Source organism: Amblyomma mixtum, chromosome 9 (genome assembly GCF_055824585.1).
Source record: "Amblyomma mixtum isolate Tamu chromosome 9, ASM5582458v1, whole genome shotgun sequence".
In the NCBI taxonomy this organism is placed as follows: domain Eukaryota; kingdom Metazoa; phylum Arthropoda; class Arachnida; order Ixodida; family Ixodidae; genus Amblyomma; species Amblyomma mixtum.
The window spans coordinates 120,152,767-120,179,149 of NC_143020.1; the positions used below are offsets into that span (position 1 = coordinate 120,152,767).

The window sequence follows — 26,383 nt, forward strand, 5'->3', positions numbered from 1 at the left end:
ACCAATGCGTGAAGTTCCTTTCAGCCAGCTCCGTGGAGGCTTTGCTTTCGCTTCATTTTGTTTTTGAGGTTTCCATGAATAAATAGTTTCATTCGCAGATAATATAGCCGCAAAATAAGCCCGAAGAAATAAATATACGCGCGGACTATTTGCTACTACGGACTACTACGTATTACTCCGCCGATGGCAGAGCGGCAAGCCGCCACGGGACTGGGTGAAAGGCACTCCACGCGTTGGTCGACTCCGCCCACCGTACGACGCAGAATTAAAAAAAAAGGGCAGGAGCCGGACGTTAATTCGATTTAATTAGGGAAATTGGCCACACAGGGCAATAAGTCACAGTTTCTAAGAATGCTAGGAACGTGTAGATCCAGTTCCCGCGGCAAAAAGACAAGTTCAGATTCCTCTTCAGTGCACCTTTAAGTTGGGGATCATACATGTGGCGCCACCACTTGGCTTAGGGTGGTGTCAGCCTTTGACACACCACTTGCCGCTGCCTGGTAAAGATCAGTGTTGCCAGTCTCGAGTTGTCATGGTAGCTCTGGTCCCCATGTGAACAGGTGTAGAGCAGTCAGCCGCCCTTCTGTCTCAGCTCCATACCCTCCTGGGTAGCGGGCTCTTGGGAAGTCCTTTTGGAGGCCGGCTAGGAGTGGTGTCGGCGAGTTGACCACAGACGGCCAGGAGCAGCCAGAGTAATGCCCAGTGTTTTCTTTAATGGCTGCCTTACCTCTCATATTCTCACTTTCTTGGGGGAATGGGGCATGCCCTGAAATGAAGAATACAAGCTGTAACAGGGGGGGGGGATGTTTTCGAAATGCAGGCTCGAAGACACGCAGTCTTGCTGATGCCACAGCTGGTGTTAATTTATGATGAAAGCCTTTGTCGGTTACTTTGATGTCCGTCCTCCGCAATTCACAGTTGGCTGCTCGGCATGTAGAACGTGTGAGAGGGCTGGAGCCGAGTCAAAACGTTATGCTGCAGCTTGTTTCCAATTTTATGTCCAGGCCATTTGGAATGGCATGTTAGCAAGAAGTGGCCGGATTATTTTCGAATAAAGAAAACAGGTTTAATTTAAGACTTAAGGATACAAGAATGAGATAACTGGATTATTGATACGTAGGAGGTTCGGCGGATCTGCAGAGTTGGGAGGGCCTTGCCGACGCGTCTCGTATCGTCGGCGCCTCTCGGTCATCTCTCCTCTCAAGCTGCAGCGGTGGGGCTTTTTATAGCCTGAGGAACGGTGGCCCCTCCGAACCGGCCAATCCAAAGGCGGCACTCGACGGCAGTCCGAAAGGACCAACCAGCGACCGCGCGGCCAACCGCTTCAAACTTTGCCGCGCGCAGTGGCGTCCGGGGGAGGAGGAAACGGCGCCTCGCTGTCTGGCCTCTTGCGACAAGTCCAGGCGTGTTGGTTGAAGATGCTTCTCCTTACGACTCCGCTGCCGTAAGGAGCAGCATCGTGGCTTGTCAAGGGGGACGCTCGTAGGAGAATGTTAGGATGCGGGGCGCCTTGTGGTCGCTGAGCAGGAGCGTTAAATGTCGTGTGCTGGTGTGTTGGGGCCGCGTGGCTCGTAATAAATGTGAATGCTGACACGGCCTTTCCAAAATTTGCGCCTGTCCTCAGGCGCACGTTGTCAACAGCAATTCTTGGGCGAGCTGGGCGTTCTCCGCCGCGTACCTTGTGGCTTGCTTCCAGCCCGTTCTAATGCGCCTTCGCTTCCATCTAGGGAGACGATGCGACTTGCGAGAAGTGCCGTGTTTGTCTCGTTCGTTTCGTTTCTTGGTCCAGGGAGTCAGGCTTGTACCGTGATGCTCACCGATACCACTGCGTCGTCGTTTCCACCTGGGGACGTGATACGACTTATGCGGACTGCCGTGTTTGTCTCGTTCGTAACGTTTCTTGGTCCAGGGACTCGGGCTTGTTGGATCGTTCCGCATCCTGCCGCGCTTTCGTCGAGGTGCTGGCTTTATGGATGAGCCAGCTCGTCTTGGCAATGGCTTCTGCATTGTAGTAACTGTAGCAGGTGCGAAAGCTGCGCCGTGTCGTTGGAGGCACGTCTCGTGGCCAACTCGTGTCGGTAGTGGCTGCTGCACCGTAATATCCGTGGCTGGGGCGCGGGGTCCGTCGTGTCGTGGGGAGCCCGTTCCGTGGCTCGATCTCGGTGACACCGGCTGCTGCACCGTAGTGTCCGTGGCAGGGGCGCGGGGTCCGTCGTGTCGTTGGGAACCCTTTTCGTGGCCCGCTTGCGGCGGCACCGTGTGCTGCACCGTAGTGTCCGTGGCAGGGGCGCGGGGTCCGTCGTGTCGTTGGGAGCACTTTTCGTGGCCCGCTTTCGGCGGCACCGCGTGCTGCACCGTAGTGTCCGTGGCAGGGGCGCGGGGTCCGTCGTGTCGTTGGGAGCCCTTTTCGTGGCCCGCTTGCAGCGACGCCGTGTGCTGCACCGTAGTGTCCGTGGCAGAGGCGCGGGGTCCGTCGTGTCGTTGGGAGACCTTTTCGTGGCCCGCTTGCGGCGACACCGTGTGCTGCACCGTAGTGTCCGTGGCAGGGGCGCGGGGTCCGTCGTGTCGTTGGGAGCCCTTTTCGTGGCCCGCTTGCCGCGACACCGTGTGCTGCACCGTAGTGTCCGTGGCAGGGGCGCGGGGTCCGTCGTGTCGTTGGGAGCCCTTTTCGTGGCCCGCTTGCGGCGACACCGTGTGCTGCACCGTAGTGTCCGTGGCAGGGGCGCGGGGTCCGTCGTGTCGTTGGGAGCCCTTTTCGTGGCCCGCTTGCGGCGACACCGTGTGCTGCACCGTAGTGTCCGTGGCAGGGGCGCGGGGTCCGTCGTGTCGTTGGGAGCCCTTTTCGTGGCCCGCTTGCGGCGACACCGTGTGCTGCACCGTAGTGTCCGTGGCAGGGGCGCGGGGTCCGTCGTGTCGTAGGGAGCCCGTTCCGTTGCCGACCCGTGTCGACAGTGGCTGCTGGTCCGTGCTGTCACTCGTATCGTGTGACACTTGTCGTTGAGCAAGAAGCCTCCGCAGATGATCTCTCTCGGCCAGCAGTCTCTCGAATTCCGCCCTCTCGGCTTGGCGGCGAGCGTTGTCGTCCATGATCCGCGTCACGAGGTCGTCCTTGCGGCCGCTGCACGAAAGTCCTCGGCATCGGAGCTCTTCCACCAGTTGCCGTTTCTTCAAGGTGGTCAGTGCGTTGCGTGCTCCCGATGCCAGAAGGGACAGAATGAGCGGGGACTCCAAGCTCACCGTCGGCGTTCTGCTGGGCTCCACGTTGTCGGCTCGGTCTTCGTTCACGGGTGACGCCTCTGCAGATCCTGTCGACTGCGCCATGTTAGCAAGAAGTGGCCGGATTATTTTCGAATAAAGAAAACAGGTTTAATTTAAGACTTAAGGATACAAGAATGAGATAACTGGATTATTGATACGTAGGAGGTTCGGCGGATCTGCAGAGTTGGGAGGGCCTTGCCGACGCGTCTCGTATCGTCGGCGCCTCTCGGTCATCTCTCCTCTCAAGCTGCAGCGGTGGGGCTTTTTATAGCCTGAGGAACGGTGGCCCCTCCGAACCGGCCAATCCAAAGGCGGCACTCGACGGCAGTCCGAAAGGACCAACCAGCGACCGCGCGGCCAACCGCTTCAAACTTTGCCGCGCGCAGTGGCGTCCGGGGGAGGAGGAAACGGCGCCTCGCTGCTGGTCTGGCCTCTAGCGACAAGTCCAGGCGTGTTGGTTGAAGATGCTTCTCCTTACGACTCCGCTGCCGTAAGGAGCAGCATCGTGGCTTGTCAAGGGGGACGCTCGTAGGAGAATGTTAGGATGCGGGGCGCCTCGTGGTCGCTGAGCAGGAGCGTTAAATGTCGTGTGCTGGTGTGTTGGGGCCGCGTGGCTCGTAATAAATGTGAATGCTGACAGCATGAGGTGCGAAAATGTGTGGCACAATGCAGTGCAGGCTGCAGATACCAATGTTCCGCTTTTCTGCTGTCCCTAATTGATGGAATTGGTGCTGGCAGGCATGACTGAAGAGAGAGTGGTGGGAGCCTACCACTTCTTCTTGTCTTGACCTGCTTTGCCCTGCCCATCTGCTTGTAGCATAACCTTTATTGGCGAGCACCCACCTGTGTTTTAGTTTCACCTAAAATAACTGCTTTTCTTCCTGTCAACTGGGACGTGATTAAGGTAGGCACTTTGGGTCAACTTGCAGTAAGCACAGCGTAACAGCTATCACTGTGTTCTGGCATTATGCAGCATAGTGTAAACTCAGAAGTACTTGTATTTGGGCGTGTTGGTTCATAACTTTTCAGGAGGACCCAGGGGCGCAATAAAAGACACGGACAAAAGACACGTCCCCGTCTACTTCTTTGTCCGTGTCTTTTATTGCGCCCCTGTGTCCTCCTGAATAGTGTAAACATTTGGCCTCGTGTGCTAATATGGGCAAGTGTGGGGGTTGGGGGCTAGCCATGCTGTCAGTTTTGGTATCAGTTCACGGTTTCCTGCCTGTGAACATTAATATGGTGTCAGCTAATTTACTAGTCTAAGTGCTTTGATCGTTGCAGTCATAGAACACCCTGTAGTGCCTGTCATATCTCGTGTGGGAGAAATGCCGTTAGGTCTTACAGTCCTAGGCCCTTCAACAACACGCAGAACACGGCAGTCAAATAGCGGTTACTATAATAACAAACTAATACACCGTGGTGCAGGCGGCTGCGGCGGCAGCTGAGCACGAGCGAGCTGCGGCGCTGGGCACGGCGGCCCTGCCGCAGTCGGACCACGCCGCCGGACCAGATCGTCATCCTGGATTGATGGGGAGGAGGAGCGGGGCCGGCGATGCAGAGGTGCTGCTAGCGCAGGCTGCACGGGTGCCGCTCCTCGAGGCAGCTGAAGGCCCGGCGGAACGGCACCCACTCGCCCAGCGCCGTGTTCACCCTGCGTGGAGGAGGAAGCGACAAGGGAAGGAGAGTGCCGCCAGTTGTCCTCCTCGGGTGCTCACCTGTCCCTGGCCCTGGGCCTCTCGTCTCCCTCGGCGCAGAGCCCCTGCGTGCAAAGAGCGGTCAGAAATGGGCCACAAGCACAGTGGCGCCAGCTTTCTCACCGTGGCGAAGGCGAGCGAGAAGAGCTGGTCTGAAGAGGCGTCCGGCAGCGCGGGGAGCCGAAGGCCTGGCCCACCCGATTGCCGCTGCTTGTACATCTGCGATGCGCGTACGTGTGGTGGCCAGTAAACAGACATGTTGGACTCTTCGCCACAGTTTATGCGAGTGGTTCACATGTGAGGCAGGTCATCGACCCCGTGTTTTTGAGTTTGGAGTAATGCTCTAATTCAGCAAAAAAGTGGAGGCTTGCAGGTCTCTCATTACCTGAGAGGGAACCACTTGTCATTGTGTACATGGGGGCAACTTTCTGTGGCACTGCAGTAGAAGCTAAGCGCATGCTGTTAACTTTGAAGCCATTGGGGTTGGCTTTTGAGAGCGACACGCTTGTGGCTACCATTACCTTGCACTTGTAGCTTCTACTGCACTCCCACAGAAAGTTGCCCTGGAGTAAACTGAATGATGGTGGTGGAAGGCCTCTCCCACTTAGGTGGCGTCAGAGCTTGTGGGCCACCTGCGTTGGGACATTGGCAGCGAGAGACTACCGGATTATGAGCTGGAGCTCTCGTAACTGGTGTTAAGAAGTTGCACTGGTGTTGGGCACGTACCGCGTAGGCCGCCTGCAGGGCCACCTGGTCTAGCAGTGCCTCGGCCGGGTCGGCAGCATGGCGGCGCGCCAGGCAGCGCTCAGTGCGGCGCAGGCGCACGAAGCTGCCGCGCTCCCACCAGAAGCTCAGCGCGCCAGACTCATCGTGGAAGGCACCTGCACGCCAGGCCAAGCGGTCGAAGTTTGGTGTGAATGTTTGGACGTCACTGGTGCCTCCTCCACTTGGGACTGCATGCTCTCCTTTGCTTTCTGAGCAGCTGGATGCTGCGCTGGTGACGAGAGAGAGTGTAGTGCCATCCACTGCCATAATCCGCTTCCGCGTGCTGCCACTGCGCACGCGCTGATTGGTCCCGACGCGGTACGGTTGCGCGCAACTGTCGATCACGGGGCGGTGTGGGCAAAGGCGTCCCGCGAAAGTGGACCGCCCTGTGCTGCTTCTAATGATACGGCATTAGCTGTTGATGTCGGAGCGCTTAGTTCATTCCATTCATGGAACTCCCCATGGTGCCCGTCTTAGCAGCCATAGGGCATGAGCCATATGCCCTTGAGTCGTGCGATTGAGGCAAGGCTAAAAGTGATTAGCTATTAAGTAAGCGACTTCCTGAAGACATGGAAAAGTGTGTATAGGGCATTACTAATCACTAACTGCAGCACCCAATGTCTCTATATCAGTGCGAGCCACACTACTCTTCACAATAGGACTTTAGAATATCACTTCGTTTATTCGTCGCTATATGGCGTCACTTACTTGGAGTGGTAGCTTGTGTCGTAACGCGGGTCACTGGTATGAGTGCTAAATGCTTCTCTCTAAAGCACTGCCACGTGAAACAAATTTGTCTATTTCCTGTGGTTTTTGGCGCTAATTATGCAGCGCCGTGTACGTCGCTGCATGTACGCCACAGCCACAGAGGTTAGCGAATAGGAGAGTGGAATAAAAGGTAGTAGGAAGGAGGAAAAAACCTTATTTATATGAATAGAACTACATAGGGAAATGTGAAAGAAGCCAACAGCCACAGAAACCAAGGGGCACAGGGGATTTTTCTTTTAAATTCATTTATTTATTTTGTGGTGTTGATCAATTTAGAATATTACTGAACGTGTCATCGCTTAAAGCTAATTGATTAGAAAAGCAGAAGAAAAAACAACCACTGCCGCCGGTGGGATCCGAACCCACGACCTCCGAATTACGCGTCCGGTGCTCTACCTCTGAGCTACGGCGACGGCTGTCAAATCTTCTGCTTTCGGGGGTATTTATGTTTACAAGTAACCTAACCTTGAGAGTGTTCATCAGCGCCACCCACGTTCATAAGCGGCGGACGTAGAACGTCCTGAGTAACCGCAGGTAGTGACGTAGAACGTCATCGAACAGAGAGGGTGGAAGCTGCGTGAGAACCCTCTTATGCTTCCTATGGAGTCAAGGCTGCCAGAACCGAGGCCCTCGCTAAGCAATTAAGCAAACAAGGAAAGGGGAATGAGGGGCTCGTTATAAATATGAAAGAAGCCAACAGCCACAGAAACCAAGGGGCACAGGGGATTTTTCTTTTAAATTCATTTATTTATTTTGTGGTGTTGATCAATTTAGAATATTACTGAACGTGTCATCGCTTAAAGCTAATGTCAGACTCATGTCATTAAGTCAGACTAATACTCTGACTTAATGGTCAGAGTAAAAGGGTTAAGGAAGTGCTGGTTACCCTGCCTAGCAGCCGGCTTCGTGGAGGAAGCCTCCCTACTGAAAGCGAAGCGCAGTACGCAGCGGCGGTGTAGCTCTCTTTAGCGAAGCAACTCCATGGCCTCGGCGTTAAGTACGTATGGGTTCTAAGCCCGGCAATCCCACAGCAGATGCCGAATATTCAGTGGTGCTCCAGTGCAGCTAGGTACCTCCATGGTTGCAGTCTCGCACTCATCTCTCATCGCTTGCACACCAAACAGCACGCCATCCGGCAAGAACGTCTACCATGAGTGCGAAACCTGTGCGTATTTTGCAGACCAGCACCTGGGCTGCATGGGGCAATCCTTTAAATAATGTGTGAGAGTTCTCGTGAACAGGTTGTTGCAGTCGCCGCTTGCCTCTCTCCCTAAGTGCTGCACGAAGCTAGTCAGGGTCCTGGCACAGGTTCGCAGGAAAAGACGCCCGCGTGCCTGGGCACCCAATCTAAGCACACGTTGGCAGAGCGCCTGGCAGGTGACTAAATGTTGTTTCCTCTCGTTCCAGTCCTGGGAGTGCTTGTCACAGCGTTCGGGAAGTCCAATGAGTCCGTTTACACCATTACTGTCTTGCGGTGAACTCAGTTTGAACACCCTTGCGAGCACATTCTGACTGTTCACTCCTAAGAGGATGGCTTGGAACTCAATTTCCGCAGTGGATGGAGCTGCGTTACAGCCAACGGCGCTCACTCGAGTCGAAAGAACATCACTGTCATCGCTAGGACTGTAGAAGATGCATGCAGCCACAGTAAAATGACAGCGCGCAGATGAACACCTCGAAGCAAACTGAATAAACAATGTGGAGAGCAATAGCACCATGTAAGTGCCGGCAATTAACCAAGTGAAGCACGATTCAAGATAAAAATCTACTCTTGTGCCCCTCCACGAGAGCAGACGCGCGCGGCGAAATTGAAACTACCCGAGCGCCACATGGTAACCCACGCGGAGAGCTGAACAAAGCAAAAATAGTACAATGACCTTCCGCAAAATGGGTTTAAAAGTCTCCAAAGATGAGGCCAGCTCCTCGCAAGTGCCTACTTTCAGTATACTTTGAGATTTCTAACACATGACAGCCGCCGTACATGTACGGCAGTGGCCATGTGGGACGCGCTACGGTACATGCGCTGCACTGACCGTCACAGGCAGTATGCTTTGCCTAGCCATCGGCTGAAGCAGTCTTTGCCAAAAATTACGAGGAACTTTAGCGGTTAAAGTGGTGCATTAATTAACTGCCAATTAATGACGCTTAATCTTTGCCTTTAGGAGTGGAACGCGACAGCGTGTTGTAGCGCTGCCAGGGAGTCCACGGAACGCCACCACCCGTTCGGCTCGGTGCGTTGCCCTTTGAACGCAACGCTTTTTGAGGATATCAAATGGCGTTGTCATCTCGGTGGACACCTGAACCGCACCGTACAGGAAGGGAGGAAGTGGAGTGAAAGAAGAAAAAGGGGCCGTAATGAAAATTGTATTTGAGGAAAGGAAATTACGCAGTAACTGCCTCACATATCTCGGTGGACAAGGGAAATTGCCAGTAACTGTCTCACTATTTCGGTGGACACCCGTCAAAATTCTCGCGCAGTGGCGTCACGACCGATCCGAAATGCGGACAAATTTGGTAACACGTCCTGGTCACGACAGTATGAGCCATTAACTTTCGCCTTAAAATAGCCGGGCAACAGTGGTTCCTTTCTTAGCCACGTAGCGAAACACTTGCAGCAGCTCTTAAGCTTTGAATGTGTGTAAAGTAAGGTGAGCCCTTGTCCTCGCGTTTTGATACCTCTCGATCTTTAGAGGCGCCGTAAAAGCTCAGTTATGCGGTTGAGAAGCAAAAACCTGCTTCTTGGCTACTTTTGGCAAAGGGGGTATGTCCTGGTTATGCAGTGTATATAGCCTATCGGGCGGGTAGGCACGCTTACCACGGTAGAGCACTGCCTGTGCCAGCTGGCGGGCCAGTCGGAACCCGAAGCGCGCGGCGTCCAGCGGCCTGCAAGTGCGTTCATTAGTTTGGAAGTGACGGGCTGCAGTAGTGCGTCTCAAATTGGTCTCACTCACAAGGAACTTCCGGGCGTCGAGTAGATAGGCTCGCGCAGTACGCCCACGGGCACCACTGCACGTGAAAAATGCGGGAAGGAGTTCTCTGGGTTTCCTTTGTACCTTTTGTAGAGGGACGTTAGGGTCAGAGCTCTTAGATCGTTCCTGTCGCGAAACTCCTCATGGGGCAATGTGTCCGGCGTTCTGATTTGGCCAAAACTCGGAGATTGACAGACGCACTGTCAGTCCAGCTCGTAGGTGGCCCGACCGTCTGTTAATCGCCGCGAAGTGGCCACTGGGACAAGTATTTCGAAGCGAAGTTTCCCGACTGGTGCCGTCAAAGAGCTCTGCGTTAGTGTTAGGCTCGTGCTGTTCGGCGATGCGCCAGAGTGCTCGCTCACCCAATTCGTTCGAATCGGCCAGATAGTGCACGGCCGGTTCCAGGTATGGCACGTCCCACCTGCGCGACAAAGCACTCCGTTTGGAACTCAAGACGGTTGGCCTCTGTCCCTTGTGTCTCCGGCACTTTTCAGCTAAGTGCTGTGAGAGCCCAGGCAGGCCCAGGTGTTGGCACAACGAGAAGGCGGGTCAGAGCAAAGGGCTAGTGCTCTATTCATCTGGGCGAGAGTAACGCGATTAATGTTGAATAGGGTCGCCTGTATGAACTCGAAAACACGTGGTGGATTTCGCTTTGGAGATCACAAAATCCGCTATAGTGCACGAAACATATCCATGGATCACTATAGTCGGGGACTGAGTCTTGAACTTAGAAACCAGAGTTCACATTTTGATGAAGGCGCTGAAGAGGAAAGAAAACTTTGCCTCACGGCGCAATTTGTGCATGTGGAATAGCTCCAAGCTGCGCTGCCATCTCCTACAAGAATTGCCTAAAATCTTCTCCCATAGAGTGGACAGGGGAGATCGCTCACAGCGGCGGCAAGCCCTTGCCGGCGAGCGCCTTCCACCGCTTGAGCATGACGGCCGAGCGTGCCCGGAACCAGTCGAGCAGCACCGGCCCGTCGCTGCCAATGTCGGGCACCTGGCGGTAGATCTGCTCCAGCACCATCTTGTCCTCCACGAAGGGCGGGTACAGCAGGTGCGCTTGCAGCGCGTTCAGCTTGTGCACGGCGCGCTGGCTCACCGCCTCGGCGAGCCACAAGTAGTCGACCAGCTGCTTCTTCAGCTGGTCCGTGGTCGTGGCGACGGCGTCGCGTGCTGCGCTGCGCGCCTGGGCGCCCGGCTGCGGCGCCAGCAGCGCCGTAACCGCGTGCTCCATCACGGCGCGCAGCTCACGGAGGCAGCGGCGTTCGACGCGCTCTGTGCCTCGGGGGAGCAGGGTGGCCGCGGGGAGGACGGGCAGCAGCGGCGCCAGCTCGAGCGCCAGCCGCCATGACAGGTAGTTGTGCAGGGCTGCGGGTCTCGCGTCGCCCAGCTGGGACGCCGCCTCGTCCAAGTAGGACGGCGCCGTGAGCACCAGGCTGACCGTCTGCGGCGTCGCCAGGTCCTCCAGCAGCGCCGAAAACACGTCGCGCCAGCGCCACTGCAGTGGAGAATGTCGCAGTCAGATTGTCTTCTGTTACTTCCGGAAGCTCCACGCTCCCGTAAAACTGGCGTGAGGGACTAGCCTTTAGTACATATGACAGGGACATATGGGCCGTGAGTACGAGACCGCAACGCCCCTGCGCTGTGTACATACTCTGGAATCCGTTGGAATTCGCTTCCCTGTTTTTACATTGAGGGGAAAACTCCCGGAGGCTTCTTCCTCTGAGGCGAAGTGACGGCAATGATTGTACTCCCTTCCCCACTCGACCCACACACATTTCAAGGCCCGCATAAAGACCTATCACATGACCACGCTGCTGGGAATGTTTTCGAAAGCGCCCAATCACTCGTCCACCTGGACACATTTTCACTGCCCGTTAGTAACATGGGAGCTTTGGTCTACGTCGAGTGACTCAGTTGAATGCGCTATAGGATGCAGCGTTTTACCGCGGTATAGTTGTGCAGGGCAGTCATAGTACGTTGTATGCATTTCAGCAGTAGCAGAAAACACAATGACGCATCATTATTCTGCGACACATTTCAAGGCCCGCATAAAGACCTATCACATGACCACTGTTGGGTTTGGGATGCCCCCCCTGTCTTGTGGATTAAGGCAGCTCGTGGTTCCCCTGCTGCCTAAGTGGATTAGGCAGCGACCTTCCAGGACCGTGGGACCATGGTCGCAGCGGCGAAGGTCAAAGATCGCCGAAGGCCGAAGATGCGGCGACGATGGCGGCGGCCGTGGCCGAGTCGACCCTCGGGTCAACGAACAGAGTGGTGGTGTGCTTAGTGAAAGACAGCAGTGTTTAATTACTGAGCCTCTACCCTCTCCCATCAACCGAGCTGCGGCAGAGCACCACGGCTCAGCGCCGCCCCTGCCGTGGGCGGTATCAACAGTGGCCGCAACTGTCCGTCTGATTGGACGTCATTCTTCGAACTATTTCCCCAGACAGGGATCTGGGGAATCTGTGCGCTATTTAACGGGGAGTTGTTTTGAGGACTCCCGTGTGCTCTCCCGCTAGCGAAGCAGTCCTCATCCACTGAGAGTCCCTCTCAGTTGCTCTTCTGTAATCATGTAAATAGCCTGTATAAAGTTTTCTTTGTTTTACCTTCGTAACCCCGTCTCCCACCTTCCTCGTCCCTTCTCCGGCCCGACCACGCTCACCCGATCCTAATACCACGCTGCTGGGAATGTTTTCGAAAGCGCCCAATCACTCGTCCACCTGGACACATTTTCACTGCCCGTTAGTAACATGGGAGATTTGGTCTACGTCGAGTGACTCAGTTGAATGCGCTATAGGATGCAGCGTTTTACCGCGGTATAGTTGTGCAGGGCAGTCATAGTACGTTGTATGCATTTCAGCAGTAGCAGAAAACACAATGACGCATCATTATTCTGCGACAACATGGCCACCTTCATGACCCACGAAAAATGTATAATTTTCGTGCGCACCTGCATGTAGTGGTCCCCGGAATGGCTTCTCCCGGGAAGGATGTACGAGTGTGCGCCGCATCTACCCTTCTTCCCGTCGTACAGGGTGAGGCTTTGTTTGCTAATGTTGTCCAATGCTGTACCCGAAAACTCCGTCTTCTTTTGCTGAGCGATGAGAACGTTATTCTTGTGGGCCTGATCTGTATCTAACTTGGAGTGGACACTGTTCACGCTGCCCGGGAATGCTTAGGACCATGTATGCACGTGTAGTGGGCGCTGTCGGTAGGATCCTGTGGTCAGGACAGCTTTTGAGAGCACGTTTTGTTGAGCAGTCACTTTTAGTCATTAGAAGTCCCATAGAGCCAAAATTTATCTTCGGTCATAAAATTTACCGATTGGCTGCTGGGAAGTGACGACATCAGACCGGAGCATTTCGTTTTACAAATAGGGATGGCAATTGTCTGATCGAAGTGACTTCATTTGAAGGGAGCATTCCCATTGGCAGGGGAAGTGACGCTCCGTTAAAGGTATCAGTAACGGCTAATGCTATTTCATTGCCAACACAATGGAATTAGGTTCCTGTGTGAATTTTTTCGCCTCGGGGTGTAAGGCGTCCGGGAGTACCTATATGTTGAAACGCAAGCGCCGAAAGCCTGGCATGCTTATCGTCGGCCACTGAGCTCATATGGCTTCGTCAGAATAACGCCAGGTTTCCTCAACTTTCAGATCTCTTCACTCTGGAAAAGACTCAGTGTATGGAACTTTGGACGATCGTAATTGCCGTCGGGCGTCGACGGGGTATGCACTCACCTTAGCGTTCTGGGGAAGACTGAAGATGCGCACGGTGCGGTAGCGGGGCACGTATGATGCCACGGGTGGCGCGGCCCTGGCCGCCGTGCGGGCCACGCTGCTGTCCAGCTCGACCAGGGCGCGCACCACGGGACCATCGGGAGACCGCTGCGTCAGCGCCTGCAGCCCAGACGCCGTCTCGTTCCATCGCCAGCTGGGACCCGCAGACGGAGGCTGCACCTGCACGGTACGGAGTATCTAGTGCTTAACTGCGTCAGGGGTGCCATGATGATGCGCCACACAAAACTTTCTCCATGCTTCCACGGGACAGGTGGCGCAATAAGCGGATTAGACGGGGTAACAGGCTTTCGTCGTGCTCGTGATTCCTCGACGTGGCGACTAATGTCAGAACGGCGCAAGTCGCCTTACGAACGGACGTACAGTGGTGAGCAGCCTTGTCTAGAGCGCTCGGGCGGTGCACTTCCTTGCAAACGAATCCAGATTTTGTGGCAGCCTCTATGGTCCAGCTGCAACGCTTGCACGGAAGTAGCGCCAGATAGCCTCGTAAACAAAGCAGGCACGAAAACTTTGCCCTGTAATGAGGGGCTGCTCTCTAATTTCGGTTTTTGTTACCAAGTGCGCACTGCTCAAGCGCTCTAGACAAGGCTGCTCACCACTGTACAGTGGCTGCGAGGCGGAAAGCCGGCTGGTTCATCAATTGCACTGCAAGGCAAGCTGGTACTTTAGAGCTCAATGCCATCTGTGTCCTCTAATGCTCGAGTCTCGAGATTCTTCACGCATGCAAAGGCTGCGACGCTGAAGATGTAACTAAAAGGATGGTTTAGGGTTTATGTGGGTTTAACGTCCCAAAGCGACTCAGGCTATGAGAGACGCCGTAGTGGAGGGCTCCGGAAATTTCGACCACCTGGCGTTCTTTAGCGTGCACTGACATCGCACAGTACATGGGCCTCTTGAATTTCGCGAAATTCGACCGCCGCGGCCGGGATCGAACCCGCGTCTTTCGGGTCAGCAGCCGAGCACCATAACCACTAGGCCACTGCGGCGGACTTAAAAAAAGGAGGATGGGAGTAGTTGACGCATGACTATAGGGCTAAGCAACTCAACAGAGGACGGGAAGACACAGAAGCACTAAGGTCGCGTAGCTCAGTCTTCTGTAAATGCGTATCTTCGAGGTCGTAACTTATTCAGGGTGTCCCAGCTAAATTGATCAATATCTAAAAGAAGAACAAAGCGTTATTTCGAATTGAAATTAAGTGAATGTTGTTCGGAGGTATGCAAGTTATTTCGAATTGAAATTAAGTGAATGTTGTTCGGAGGTATGCAAGTTATTTCGAATTGAAATTAAGTGAATGTTGTTCGGAGGTATGTAAGGTACTGACTGTATTTTTTTCGCCGTTTCTACTTAAACACTCTGGCTGAAATGCTCAGGTGTGAATAGTAAAGACGAGCACGATGGGATCCAGGCGATTCCGACGAAATAGCCAAGCACAGTCTTTTTTTATTGGGCGAAAATGAAAGACCGCGAAGTTTAAAAGAGACTACGTGATGGAGTGCTTCGTGTGTCCGAATGCTGCACGAATACGGCACCTTAATCCGCGACTTGGTAAAGCGTTAAAGCGCTGCTAAATTCGCGCTTTCTGAGCTGCCTACGACAGATATACGTCGCTGCTGGTTCCGAGATAAGCGGCGATGTCTCAGACGCTGGCGCTCTTCACTTGATTTCAATTCAGAAGAACGCTTTTGATCTTCTCATATCACGAGGAGTCCTCTTCCGCAGTGGATTAATTTACCACCCGTAAATATATTGCGAGCTATGAGGGACTTCGCAATTGATGTTTCCGGATTAGTCGCCGACTGTCTGGAGTTCTCTGGCTGCAGTGCACCAATATCGTTTCAGGAAAGTGAAAGCCGCTAGGTCAGTTGGCTCATGTCTGACACTGGAAGAACCAGAGCAAAGAAGACACTGGGCAAGATAGAAGAAGCGCATACATCCAATCGCTGGACTCAAACTGAAATCAGTACTTTGGTGGGGTGTGTGCTTTGTCTACGTCTCGTTTGGCGTCCTCTTTCCGCTGGTTCCTTCAGTGCAGCAATATGCTCGAGCATATTGTCCCAGTCTAAATGCGGCCGCCGCAGTTAGACGCTTAGCGTAACCTGCCACCTAACGTCACAACGGCACACAGCCTCCACTCACGTATATGGCCACTGCCGAGCGGTTTCCGGGCGCGGCGGCGAGCCGCAGGTCAACCAACGGCCCCAGCCCGAGGTGTCGTAGGAGGTGTCCAGTCAGCTGCTCGGGTGCTAGAGGGGGCTCCCGATCCAGAGGCAGAGGGAACTGCGATACGCCGAGCCTCTGCGCCACCGCCCACCAGGCATCGTGTCCCTGCTCCGTCAGCATATCTGCGCACCGGCCACGTACACGCAATGCTCACGCTGTTGCCATGGGAACGCGCGGCCTTTGACGCACACCTGTCCTGAGGCAGCCCTGGTAGAGCGCGGCCGCCTTCTCGGCCACCGTCTGCCGACTCCGAGGCACGGCCATGGAGGACAGCATTGCTGCGCCACACAAAGCGTAACGCAACTCAGTTTTGAGGCTCCCTATGACGAGCCATGCTTCGCGAGGCACGTACCGCTTAGTCGACGCTCGTCGTGACGTCTCAGCTCGGCAGTCATGCCGTGGGCGGAGCGGCCGCAGGCATAGCGGTACGGGTCGCGGCACGGATCCTGGTCCCAGGCGATGGAGCTGTTGAGTCGCTGCCCTGCGCCCCGATAAGGAAGTGCTGAAGGTGAAGTTGGCGTTGCTTTTGATGATAACCGTTCGCGCCACCTCGTCATCATCAGTGGTGCACCGTTACCACCTCCGCTCGATGGAAGTGCACTATAGGCGAACTAAGAATGAAAACCACGCAAAGGACGATACACAGGGAAGAAGTAGACAGAACGAGCGCGGTCCTGTCCTGTCTACTTCTTCCCTGTGTATCGTCCTTTGCGTGGTTTTCGTTCTTAGTTCATGGATTACCAACTGCCCCCCCCCCCCCCCCAATCGTGCACTCCTTCACTATAGGCGCTTCCATCCAGCGGGCGCGACGTTACTGACCAGCGTCCTCCCGCCGAATAAGGGTCTTCGTGTGGTACCTCGGGGCGGATCTTGTTCTTAGCAATGACGATGATGATGATTTTATTTTAATGGCGCAAGGGCGCCTTGGTTAAAGAGTGTCGTGGCTACCGTACTTCCGGGCTGCATGAGTCGGCGTCTGAGACCGTTTCAGGGCGGTAACTCATATTAGCCCTTTCATCAATATCGCGGCGCCGTTGTCGGCGTCCGCACCGCCACTTTTCACTTGCCTCAGTTGCAGGTGACAAAGTGGAAAGAGAAATTCCTCTGAGTAGAGTAGGATGAGAGCAATGAGAGACTATAGGTGGTGAAGTGGAGAGAGGCAAATCCCCCTCTCTACTTTTAAGGGAAGAGAGGGTGGAATGCGACAGGTGGTGACGGATGGCATGCTGGCTTGGGCGTCCGCCTCGGCTACGTCAGGTGGATGGTTCGAAGCGCACCGTCGGACAAGGTCGGGACAAGCGAGTCCAGGCCCACCGCCCGGCTTTCTTTCTTTGCCGTCATACCACAGCTAAACATTTGCATTACACAGTATTAACCGTCCTGTGTTTATTCTTTTTATGCATTTAATGCTAGAGAACCCTAGCACGAGGTCAGGTGAAGACTGGTACTCGGTGGAAAAGCGGAGGGTTCACCGCGGCACTGGAGATAGGTTGCATTTAGGACCGTAGGACAATGCATTGGGGCAAAGACCGAGCCCCAGTAGAGTATAGTGCTCTGGGAGTCCATACACGATCCGTGTTTACCAGTGCTATCATGAACCCGAAAGAACTGCGATAACGGACATCGAAAAGTGGACCAAACGACTACGGGAGGTCCACAGAGACAATACTACGGAGCTAGAGGTCACCGATGAATTTCCACGTGCGGATAAACGATTGCTACATCTTTGGGAGGCTCGTAGGGGACTGACGAAAAGATGGAAGAAACAAAAACATAACAGGAAATTGAGACTCAGAATAGCTCAAATCAATAGGGAGATAGAAGACCACACTGCAAACTTACTTAGAAATAATTGGCACCAAATTTGCAATGAACTAAACGGCAACTTGGGTAGCGCTAAAACATGGGCGCTGCTCAGGCACCTCATAGACCCGACAAAATCGAAAAGAGAAAACAGCAAAACGATAGAACGTATCACGCACAATTGTCAGGGAACGGACGCCCAGATTACAGATTTTCTTTGGTCCAGGTACGTCGGAAGCACGCAAGTGCCACCCTGCACCATGGTATATTCAGGGACAAGGAACTCGAAGCTGGATGAACCGATAAAAGACTACGAGGTATACGCGGCTGCCAGGTCATTCACAAGGAACACAACACCGGGAAAAGATCAAGTAACAAATGCAATGATCAGAAACCTCAGTGGTGACCAAATCGAAAGCCTGACTGGACTAATCAACGAGCACTGGGAAAGGGGCACGGTCCCGGTGGAGTGGAAACACGCTGAGATTATCGTGATACCTAAACCAGGGAAAACACCCAGTTTAGAGAACCTTAGGCCCATTTCACTAACTTCATGCCTCGGTAAACTATACGAGAAAGTGGTCAAGACTAGACTGAGTATTTACATGGAGGACAACGGTCTGTTTCCGGATACCATGTTCGGGTTCAGAACGGGGCTCTCCACGCAAGACGTGATGCTCCAGTTAAGAGACACGGTACTAAAACAAATATCGGGCACTCGAGAAGGCGTAATCTTGGCCGTAGACCTCAAGGGGGCCTTCGACAACATCGGCCACAATGCCATTCTCACAGAACTCTCGGCAACAAACTGTGGGGAGAGGATCTTCGCATACGTAAAGGCCTTCCTGTCTAACAGAACAGCAGCGATCGGTATCAACAACATTAGGTCAGAAAAGAAGACGACGCCAAACAGAGGGACGCCACAAGGATCCATCATCTCACCTTTGCTCTTTAACATAGCAATGATTGGACTAACTAGGAGACTGAAAAACATCAAATATGTAGAACATTCAATTTATGCGGACGACATCACAGTGTGGACGACAAAAGGATCGACGGGAAACAAGCAAGAAATACTGCAAAGAGCGGCGGATGAGATCGGTCAATTTGCTTTATTTAGCGGGATGCAGTGCTCCCCAGAAAAATCAGAATTTATTAGACTTCACAAAAATAAAGAGGACAGGGGGACGATAGAATTAGAGATAGATGGACAACCCGTAAGAAGGACAAATAAGCTTCGCATCTTGGGAATGTGGCTGCAGGAGAAAGGCAAACGGGACCATACCATCCAGCTCTTGGAACACTCCACGAAACAGATATGCAGGATGTTAAGCCGGATTACGAACAAGAGAAAAGGGGTGAAGGAGCGAGATGCGTTACGGATCACTTCTGCGCTCATCATACCGAGGATGACGTACGCGCTTCCGTACCTACAACCTAACAAAGGGGAAAAGAACAAAATGGAAACATGCATCAGAAGGGCGTATAAGCAAGCCTTAGGCGTCATGACCTGCGCCTCGACAGACAAGCTGATGAACATGGGTGTGTACGGCACCTATGAGGAGCACAGCGAAACCATGCTGCAGATTTCAAATGGAAAGACTTAAAAGAACAGCCGCTGGCCGCGCACTACTGGTCAAGCTAGGATACCCGGCAGAAGACGAGGGCGAAGACAAGACAGACATTGACAGCCAAATTAGGAGCACTTTCTTGGTTAAACCAGTGCCCAGAAACATGGACCCGAAGAACCATGAAGGAAGACGGGCGGCGAGATCATTGGAGTTGGACAGGTTCCTAAAGAAGAAACAGATGGTTCTGTATGTTGACGCGTCCAAGTACAGAACGAAGGAAAACGCTAGGGCGGTAGCAGTAGTGAACGCCAATGGGAATATAGTTACTGGTGCATCAGTGCGCACAAGGACAACACAAGCAGCGGAAGAGATCGCCATAGCTCTAGCCCTGACTGAAGCCAATCGGCAGGGACTGAGTTACTGGATAGCCACGGATTCTCAGGCTGCAGCAAGGGCATACAGAGATGGAAGGATCGGCCGAAAAGCCGCGAGTATTCTCTTCCAACAAAAACAACACAGACATGGATCAAACAATACAAACATTCAACACACCATCATTTGGGTCCCTGACACTGGGGTTGAGGGAAATCTCATGGCAGACACCGTTGTCCGAGGGTTCACGAACCGGAGGGCGGGTTTGCCTGTCGAACCCTTCAGCACGCCAGAATCTTACGGGGAGGCAATGAAGGCGTTGTTGGGAGCGCGCAAGAAGTACTCGGCTCCGGCGGATATCCTCGACAGAGAGCAGGCCACCACGCTCAGACGACTACAAACAGACACATACCCAAGCAGAGCCATGTATCACAAAATGTGGCCGAACAGATACGCGAAAGAGTGCGTGTGGTGTGGGGGCTACGCCACAACGTACCACGCCACCTGGGGCTGCGAAAAAAGCCCTTTACTACCAAAGGTAAATAGCCCTAGTCTAGAGCAGTGGGAGGCCCTCCTGGCTGACTCCGACCCGAGCACACAGCTTATGCTGGTGACGAGGGCCAAGGCAGCGGCGGAGGCCAACGGGATCCTGGACTAGGGAAGACCGACCACTGAAGCTCCACATCTATCTATCCCCATCCCCCTACTCCCTAACTCTTCCTTCTGAAAAAAAATAAATGTTTTCACTACTACTACTATCATGAACTAGAAAGCCCACGTTGGCGGCGGCAGTGCGAGCAGGCTCACCCTCTTGCTGGCATTGCGTCGAGGCGCAGAAACGCACCGGCGGCCGCCTCGTTTTCTTCGGAAGTACTGGTGCGGCGACAGGCACCACCATTGCAGCACTTTGGCGCGCCACTGCTCCGCCTCCGCCTGCGAGGAAGGACGTCCAGTGAGCGACCGCCACCGTGGCACGTATATCCTGTGCCCACCCGTAGGCGTCGGCGAGACGAAGGCGGACACCATGCAGGCGAGTATCAGTACGGCCGCCAGGCAGGCCGCCGCCAGCGACAGCCCCCGACACCACTGGATGCGACGTCTCCCGTGGCCAGCCATGTCGTTCTGCAGACACTACGCTACCAACGGCCGCCTTTTGTCCAGGTGTTCGCGAACAGACAGCGAATGCAGCGCCACCACTGAAACTGAGGAGGATTCCGTTGATGACGATGATGTCCTCAGGCTTAGTGGCACATACCGACGGCGGGGGATTGGCCAGGGTGCATAGCGGATAAGGATTCCGTTAGGCTCCGCAGACTGAAACGGCTGCGCAGGGGAATCGAACCGCGTTTGAGAATGCACGCCGCGATTTCAAGTCACATAAATCAGTCATTCAAGGGGGCGTTTCAATTGCGCTGGGTGGTGTTTGTTTTTTTTTCACTGAATTTTGCTGGTTAATCGCGATTGCCTTTATTATATATTCACCGCGTTCCGCCATTAGTCCGTGGTACCTGGGAATGTGTTTGCGGGCCAGGATGAACAGAATTTGCAGTAATGATAAAGTATCGGTTATCATCATCAGCAGCAGCAGCCTGATTGCGCCCATTCAAGCTTGAGGAAGACCTCTCCCATATCTATCCAATGAACCTTGTCTTGTGGCACCCACGGCCAACTAATCCCCGCAGACTTCTTAATCGCATATGCCCACCTAATTTTCTGCCACCCCTGCTACGCTTGCCTACTCTTGGAATCCAGTCTACCGCCTTTAACGACCCTCGGTTATACTGTCTTCGCATTACATTCACTGCCCCAGCCCATTTTTTCTTGATTTCGACTAGGATATCATTAACCGGCGTTTGTTCCGTAATCTACTCCGCTCTCTTCTAGTAACTTAACAATAGTAGCGGCCATACCGAGCTGCGATTATGATGGTGATGATGCTAGCCGCGTGTCAAAGCGGGCCCCGGCGCGCGGCCCTCTGCAACGCAGAGGAAGAGGAAGCGCCCGCAGACAAGGCAGCATCGGCGTCGGCCGAGGCGCTCGACGGCAAGCATGGCGTCGGACACCATCCCGTCGGGCGAGCCCGACGTCGTGGTCTGCATCAAGGGCAGCGAGTTCCTGGCGCACAAGGAGATCCTCATGGCAGCCAGCCCGTACCTGCGCGACATACTCCACGAGATCGGCACCGAGCAGCGCATCAAGGTCGAGCTGGAGGGCGTCTCGCCGTCAGCCTTCGAGGCGCTGCGCTCATACATGTACCTGGGCAGCATCCGCATCACGTGCCAGAACGTGACCGACGTGTATCGCTGCGCCTACAAGCTGCGCATCCGGGCGCTCATCTCCAAGTGCCTGCAGTATCTGGCCGAGTCCGGAGAGGTGGGCCGCCACGTGGTGCTCTACGTGAACGCCGTGAAGGTGGCCATGAGGGACGAAGAGAAGGTCGCCTTCCAGTTCCTCGTCGAGCACTTCGACAGCGTCATGCGGTGCCGCGAGTTTCTCGACCTGACGGCCGCCGAGCTGTGCAACCTGCTCCGCTCAGACGTCCTGGGCACCTGCTCCGAGTTGAACGTGTTCGTGGCCGCACTTGCCTGGCTCGATCACGAATACGAGCGACGGCGGAGCCTCGAAGAACAGGTGCTAGAGTGTGTGCGCTTCCCGCTCATGGACGAGGCGACGCTGATGCGCTGCTTCCTTCCACCCATCTGCCCCAGCGCGGCCGTCAACGCGGCCGTCAAGCTGAGCATCGTCAAGGCCATCTTCACGCACTTTGCGGCGGCTAAAAACCGAGAAGACCTGGCGCACGAGTACCGCGCGCGGCCGCGCACCTACCTGGTCGAGGCGCCGGCCATCGACTGGGACGAGAGCGGCGCCGTGAAGAACTTCGAGAAGTGCTCGTACACGCGCGAGAACCAGGCGCTGCGGCACGACGCGGCCTGCTGCATACAGGACGCGTACCGGCGTCACCGCGGCTGGCCGCTTCGTTCGGCTCTACCCCGCATCGACTCCGAGTTGGCGGACGCGCCGTACGCCGAGTTCGTGCCCACCTGGGTGGACTCGAGCGAGTCGCTGTCGACCAAGGTGCGCCGCGACGCCTCACAGGAGATGGCCGTCGACTTGGCGCCCTACGAGCCGCACCTCGAGCAGGTGATCCGCTGCCAAGCATGGGCGCGCCGGTTTCTGGCGCGTCGATACTACAAGCGAGTTCATGCCCGCGTGCGGCCGGTCGTGGAACTGGAGGCGGTGTTGGACGAGGATGACCCGTATCAGCACTTCCTGGTGCGCCATCCGGGATCTCGGTCGCAGCCCCCGGTCACGTGGGACGCCTACCCATCGCAGACGCTGCCCTGGCACGCGGGTCCGCTGCAGGACCCCGACTCCGCCGTGGTGCTAATACTGGGCGGCGTGGAGCCTGCCAAGAACCACGAGCTTGCCACCGGGTGCGCGATGCTGAGGTACCACCCGGGAAAGCAGGAGCTGACGCGGTGCGGCCGGCTGCCGCAGCCGAGGCACAACCACACGGCCGCCTACCTGGACGGCTACGTCTACCTGGTCGGTGGTTTCGACATGCGCAATACACACATGGCGATCAAGTACGCAACGCGCACGTGCTTCCGAATGCCGCTCGATGAGCAGGGCGCCGGCACCTGGGAACGCATGGCCGACATGTACCATGCGCGCTGCAACCACGCCACGGTGGCCATGGGCCGCAAGCTCTACGTCGTAGCCGGACAGGACGAGTTCGACCGGTTCCTCGCCTCCGTAGAGATCTACGACCCGAGCCAGGACCAGTGGACCGAGTGCCCCGTGCCGCTTTGCTGCAAGATGTCGGCGTGTGGCGCCGCGCTGCACGCCGGCTCGCTGCACGTAGCCGGAGGCGTGGTCCAGTCACGACGGCGAACCGACAAGGTGTTCCTGGTGCAGTCCGTCGAGCATTGGGACTCGGTGTGCCAGCGCTGGCTTCGCGAAGCCGCCCAGTTACCGTCGGGCCGCGGATCGCTCGCGCTCGTCTCCTACATGGACCAGCTGTTCGCCGTCGGAGGCCTGACAAGGGGCGAGGACTGCCTCATGGACGTGACGGCCGACGTGCTGTGGTACGACCGCAAGCGGAGCAGCTGGCAGCCTGCAGCACCCCTTCCCCAGCCGCGGCACGCCGCCTGCGTCGTCAACGCCGACGATGTACTGCTGCTCTTCGGTGGCCTGACGAACGTCAACCACACCGAGGCAAGCGCCGACGTGCTCGCCTACGGCCAACGCCAGGATATGTGGGAGAGCGTGGGAAAACTGCCGTGCGGCCTGGCCGGCTTCGCGGTCGTCGTGCTGCCGCGCTTGAAACGCTCGACCACGCACTGATTGATGCTTTTTTTATTTATTGCTGTCGAAAACGATTATTAAAGCGCACATCCCAGGCGTGGTCCGCAGCGCGCTTTGCCGATGTCTGCTTGGAGCAGCAGGGTCCTTCTTGCCTCCGTCTCTGACAGTGGTCTTGTTAGCTGGGTGAGAAACGTAAAGTAAGAGAATTACCACGAAAAGCAGTATAAAGGGATTGTTTTTTCCGCAGAATTACCGCATGATGCGGTGGCATGCAGATCGAAAGCATACCACTTGAGGCTCAAGTATGAAATAGCTCATATATATTTAGTGTATGACAATTCGAGTCTATAAATACGATTAAAACATTTTTGCTGCACGTCGAATTTTTGTTTGTGTACTGGGCAATAAACATATTTCCGAAGTGGTGAGGAAAGTTGTCGCTCAAATGTTTGGTTCTGCGTATTAGTTGGGACATTGTTACGTATGCTAAACAGGTGCTTAAAAGTGGTTTATCGCGTATTTAATCCGCGTGAATCCGCATACGTTTTTTTTACCCCCACTGCAAAGCGTGCGTACGCTAACTCAACCGCTTTTCTGACAGCTGTTCAAGACGAGGGGAATGATGGGACCACGGTAGATGCGACTTTGACCACACTCACCATAGACAACAGCAGCACAGGCGCTTAAAGCCTCCGAGAGGCAGCTATCTACGAGACCAATCCTCCTCTTACGGTTTCTGTCCGCCTGTGGTTCTGCTGTAAAGTATACCTATTTTGGACAAATTTTCCGTTGTCGGGTCGCCTTGACAAGCGCGCCGAGATCCACGGACACCGAGCAGAAAGCGTTCATGCAGCAGCGCGCGCACCTGGAACAAAACGACGCCCAGGTTGAAGGCTGCCGACAGCAGCTCGAGCAGCCAGCGGCCGTCGAGCCGGAAAAAGCCGAGCCCGTCGGGCCTCGGGTCCACGCAGCCCAGGGCGCGCGCCCGCAACGCCTGCGCCCTGCTACAACCGCCGGCCGAGCGGTCGGGCCCGATAAGCTGCGGAGTCGTCGCCGACGCGTCGTCCGCGAGCAGCAGGAGCAGCAGGTTCCACAGGCTGTGCGCCAGCTGGGCGAGCGAGTAGAGCACCAGCCCCCAGAGAAAAGAGCGCACCGTGACGGCCATGGCGGCCTGGCGCAGCGCCACCGTGACTCCCACCGCGCTGTTGGCGGCCACCAGCAGGAGAAGAGGCCCCGATCGGGGCCGCTGCAACGCCGCCCAGCACAGAAGACCGCTGGCGGCCACCACCCCCACGTAGTCGACCACGCAGGCGACCGGAAGCAGCAGCGCTTGCGCACCCCCGCCTTGACTCACGTCCACGCACAGCAAGAGCAGGCCGGCCAGGGTCGGCTGGTCGTTGAGCAGGAACGTCATCAGCAGGTGCGGTAGGTAGCACACCGCGTACAGCGACACCTCCAGCAAAGCGGCCAAGCGAAGCCAGAGGGGCTGACGCCGCCTGCTGCCGACGTCGCTGTGCAGACGCATGATAGCGGCGCAGAGGAGGCCGGCGGCGAGCCTCACGACCACGACGGCCGTGTCCAGCTTGATGGCCTGGTCTCGCTCGGCGCGCCAGCACAGCAGCTCTCCCGCGAGGCGCAGGATCAGTGCAAGGACCATGCAGGTCAAGAGAAGCAGCCAGATCAGCGCCTGCAAAGCCATGCCTCGTCAACTGCGCTGTCCACGGTCGAGTGGGGGTCAAAGTTAATTGGATTCGCGTGCAGGCGACGCGTTGCCTCGACAACGTGGCGCCGCCTTCCGCTGGGGCTCACGCCGCGCTCGAGTTAAGAGTGCGAGTTGATTGATCGGGACCTTAATTGGGAGCGTGTCATCGATGGGGCTCCGTGGGCTACCATGTTGCTGGAAAAAAACAGCGCTAAGACGAAGGACAAAGAAAAGAGGACAACAGGACCGTCGCTGTCCTGTTGTCAGCGCCGGTCCTGTTGTCCTCTTTTCTTTGTCCTTCGTCTTAGCGCTGTTTTTTCCCAGCAACATGTACCAACTAGCTCAACTCTCCGTCTTAATGGGCTACCATCGTGCCTTCGTTTTTTGGGTCCGAGTAAAATACTGCACCTTTCGCAGCATGAGCGAAGTCGAAAAGTAAAGTCGAATAGTTCGCTCGCTTCTCCTTCATTGCCTGCATGCCAACTTTGTTTTGGCTTGTTTATTTATTTGAAACATTTTAAGAGAGCACTATAGTACTATATGTGCTCATCTATGAAACGTTCCATATTCAAAACCACGGCCTACCAACTAATCCGTTATTCAGAATCATACACGGATATAACAGCTATATATGGTGTCAAACGACCATAGAAAAACGCATTTGAAAGGTTTGGTTTGGTTTATGGGGTTTAACGTCCCAAAGCGACTAAGGCTATGAGAGACGCCGTAGTGGAGGGCTCCGGAAATTTCGACCACCTGGGGTTCTTTAACGTGCACTGACATCGCACAGTACACGGGCCTCTAGAATTTCTCCTCCAAAGAAATTCAACCGCCGCAGCCGGGATCGGACCCGCGTCTTTCGGGTCAGCAGCCGAGCACCATAACCACTGAGCCACCGCGGCGGCAAGTTCCAGCAGAGTAGAATCTTAGAAGTAGGTATACTTAGTGCGGCGAACTGCGCCGTCAGGGTCATGTGTGCCTCCTATCGCTCTGCTATCGTTTGCACCGAAGACCACGCGCGCCACTCGAAAAACTCCTTTCTTTCCTCCTCCTTTTCCTTGCGTTTAAAAACGCAAGCCGTGGAATAAACGCCGACCATTTGCCCCGACTCCTTGCCTGGTTTGGTTCGGCCCGGCGCTGCCGCCGACCG

The 26,383-nt window shown here is 55.2% G+C and overlaps 4 protein-coding genes across 5 annotated transcripts in view; 2 read left to right on the forward strand and 2 right to left on the reverse strand.

The window, feature by feature from the left end:
* Positions 1–12,060, forward strand: part of MTA1-like (metastasis associated 1-like) — a 24,516-nt gene extending 12,456 nt beyond the window's left edge. Inside the window, exons 8-9 of one of the 2 annotated variants that reach the window (XR_016285762.1) lie at positions 4,684–5,182; positions 10,322–12,060. Coding sequence is in view for 1 of the 2 variants with exons in the window: in XM_089561743.1 (XP_089417869.1) it covers positions 4,684–4,786 (103 nt within the window). In the remaining variant the exon portion in view is untranslated. Of the gene's footprint in view, positions 1–4,683; positions 5,222–10,321 lie in introns of those variants that run through there. The other variant, XM_089561743.1, reaches the window with a different exon arrangement.
* Positions 4,638–20,339, reverse strand: LOC149331024 (neprilysin-1-like). Its single transcript, XM_089559538.1, has 13 exons — positions 20,216–20,339; positions 15,830–15,958; positions 15,669–15,755; positions 15,394–15,599; positions 13,200–13,418; positions 10,345–10,955; positions 9,817–9,875; positions 9,437–9,491; positions 9,301–9,368; positions 5,679–5,833; positions 5,076–5,171; positions 4,974–5,017; positions 4,638–4,909 (listed from the first exon to the last, which is right to left on the reverse strand). The coding sequence occupies exons 1-13, from the start codon at positions 20,337–20,339 to the stop codon at positions 4,825–4,827; spliced, it is 1,938 nt and encodes a 645-aa protein (XP_089415664.1). The 3' UTR covers positions 4,638–4,824.
* Positions 16,343–24,511, forward strand: LOC149331025 (uncharacterized). The gene has a single exon (XM_089561741.1). The coding sequence runs from the start codon at positions 21,273–21,275 to the stop codon at positions 23,568–23,570; it is 2,298 nt and encodes a 765-aa protein (XP_089417867.1). The 5' UTR covers positions 16,343–21,272; the 3' UTR covers positions 23,571–24,511.
* LOC149331026 (uncharacterized) lies at positions 23,609–25,230 on the reverse strand. Its single transcript, XM_089559539.1, has 2 exons — positions 24,397–25,230; positions 23,609–23,710 (listed from the first exon to the last, which is right to left on the reverse strand). The coding sequence occupies exons 1-2, from the start codon at positions 25,228–25,230 to the stop codon at positions 23,609–23,611; spliced, it is 936 nt and encodes a 311-aa protein (XP_089415665.1).
* Between the last annotated feature and the right edge of the window lie 1,153 nt (positions 25,231–26,383).

What these genes read in the sequence shown, in the direction of transcription:
- LOC149331024 (XM_089559538.1), bottom strand. Translation starts at nt 20,339, where the DNA reads ATGGCTGGCCACGGGAGACGTCGCATCCAGTGGTGTCGGGGGCTGTCG. An exon ending in GCTCGGCAGTGGCCATATAC is followed by an intron (nt 13,419 to 15,393) that starts GTGAGTGGAGGC and finishes CGTACCGTGCAG; the next exon opens with GTGCAGCCTCCGTCTGCGGG. An exon ending in TCGACGCCCGGAAGTTCCTT is followed by an intron (nt 9,369 to 9,436) that starts GTGAGTGAGACC and finishes ACGCACTTGCAG; the next exon opens with GCCGCTGGACGCCGCGCGCT.
- LOC149331025 (XM_089561741.1), top strand. Translation starts at nt 21,273, where the DNA reads ATGGCGTCGGACACCATCCCGTCGGGCGAGCCCGACGTCGTGGTCTGC.
- LOC149331026 (XM_089559539.1), bottom strand. Translation starts at nt 25,230, where the DNA reads ATGGCTTTGCAGGCGCTGATCTGGCTGCTTCTCTTGACCTGCATGGTC. An exon ending in TGGGCGTCGTTTTGTTCCAG is followed by an intron (nt 23,711 to 24,396) that starts GTGCGCGCGCTG and finishes TTTCTCACCCAG; the next exon opens with CTAACAAGACCACTGTCAGA.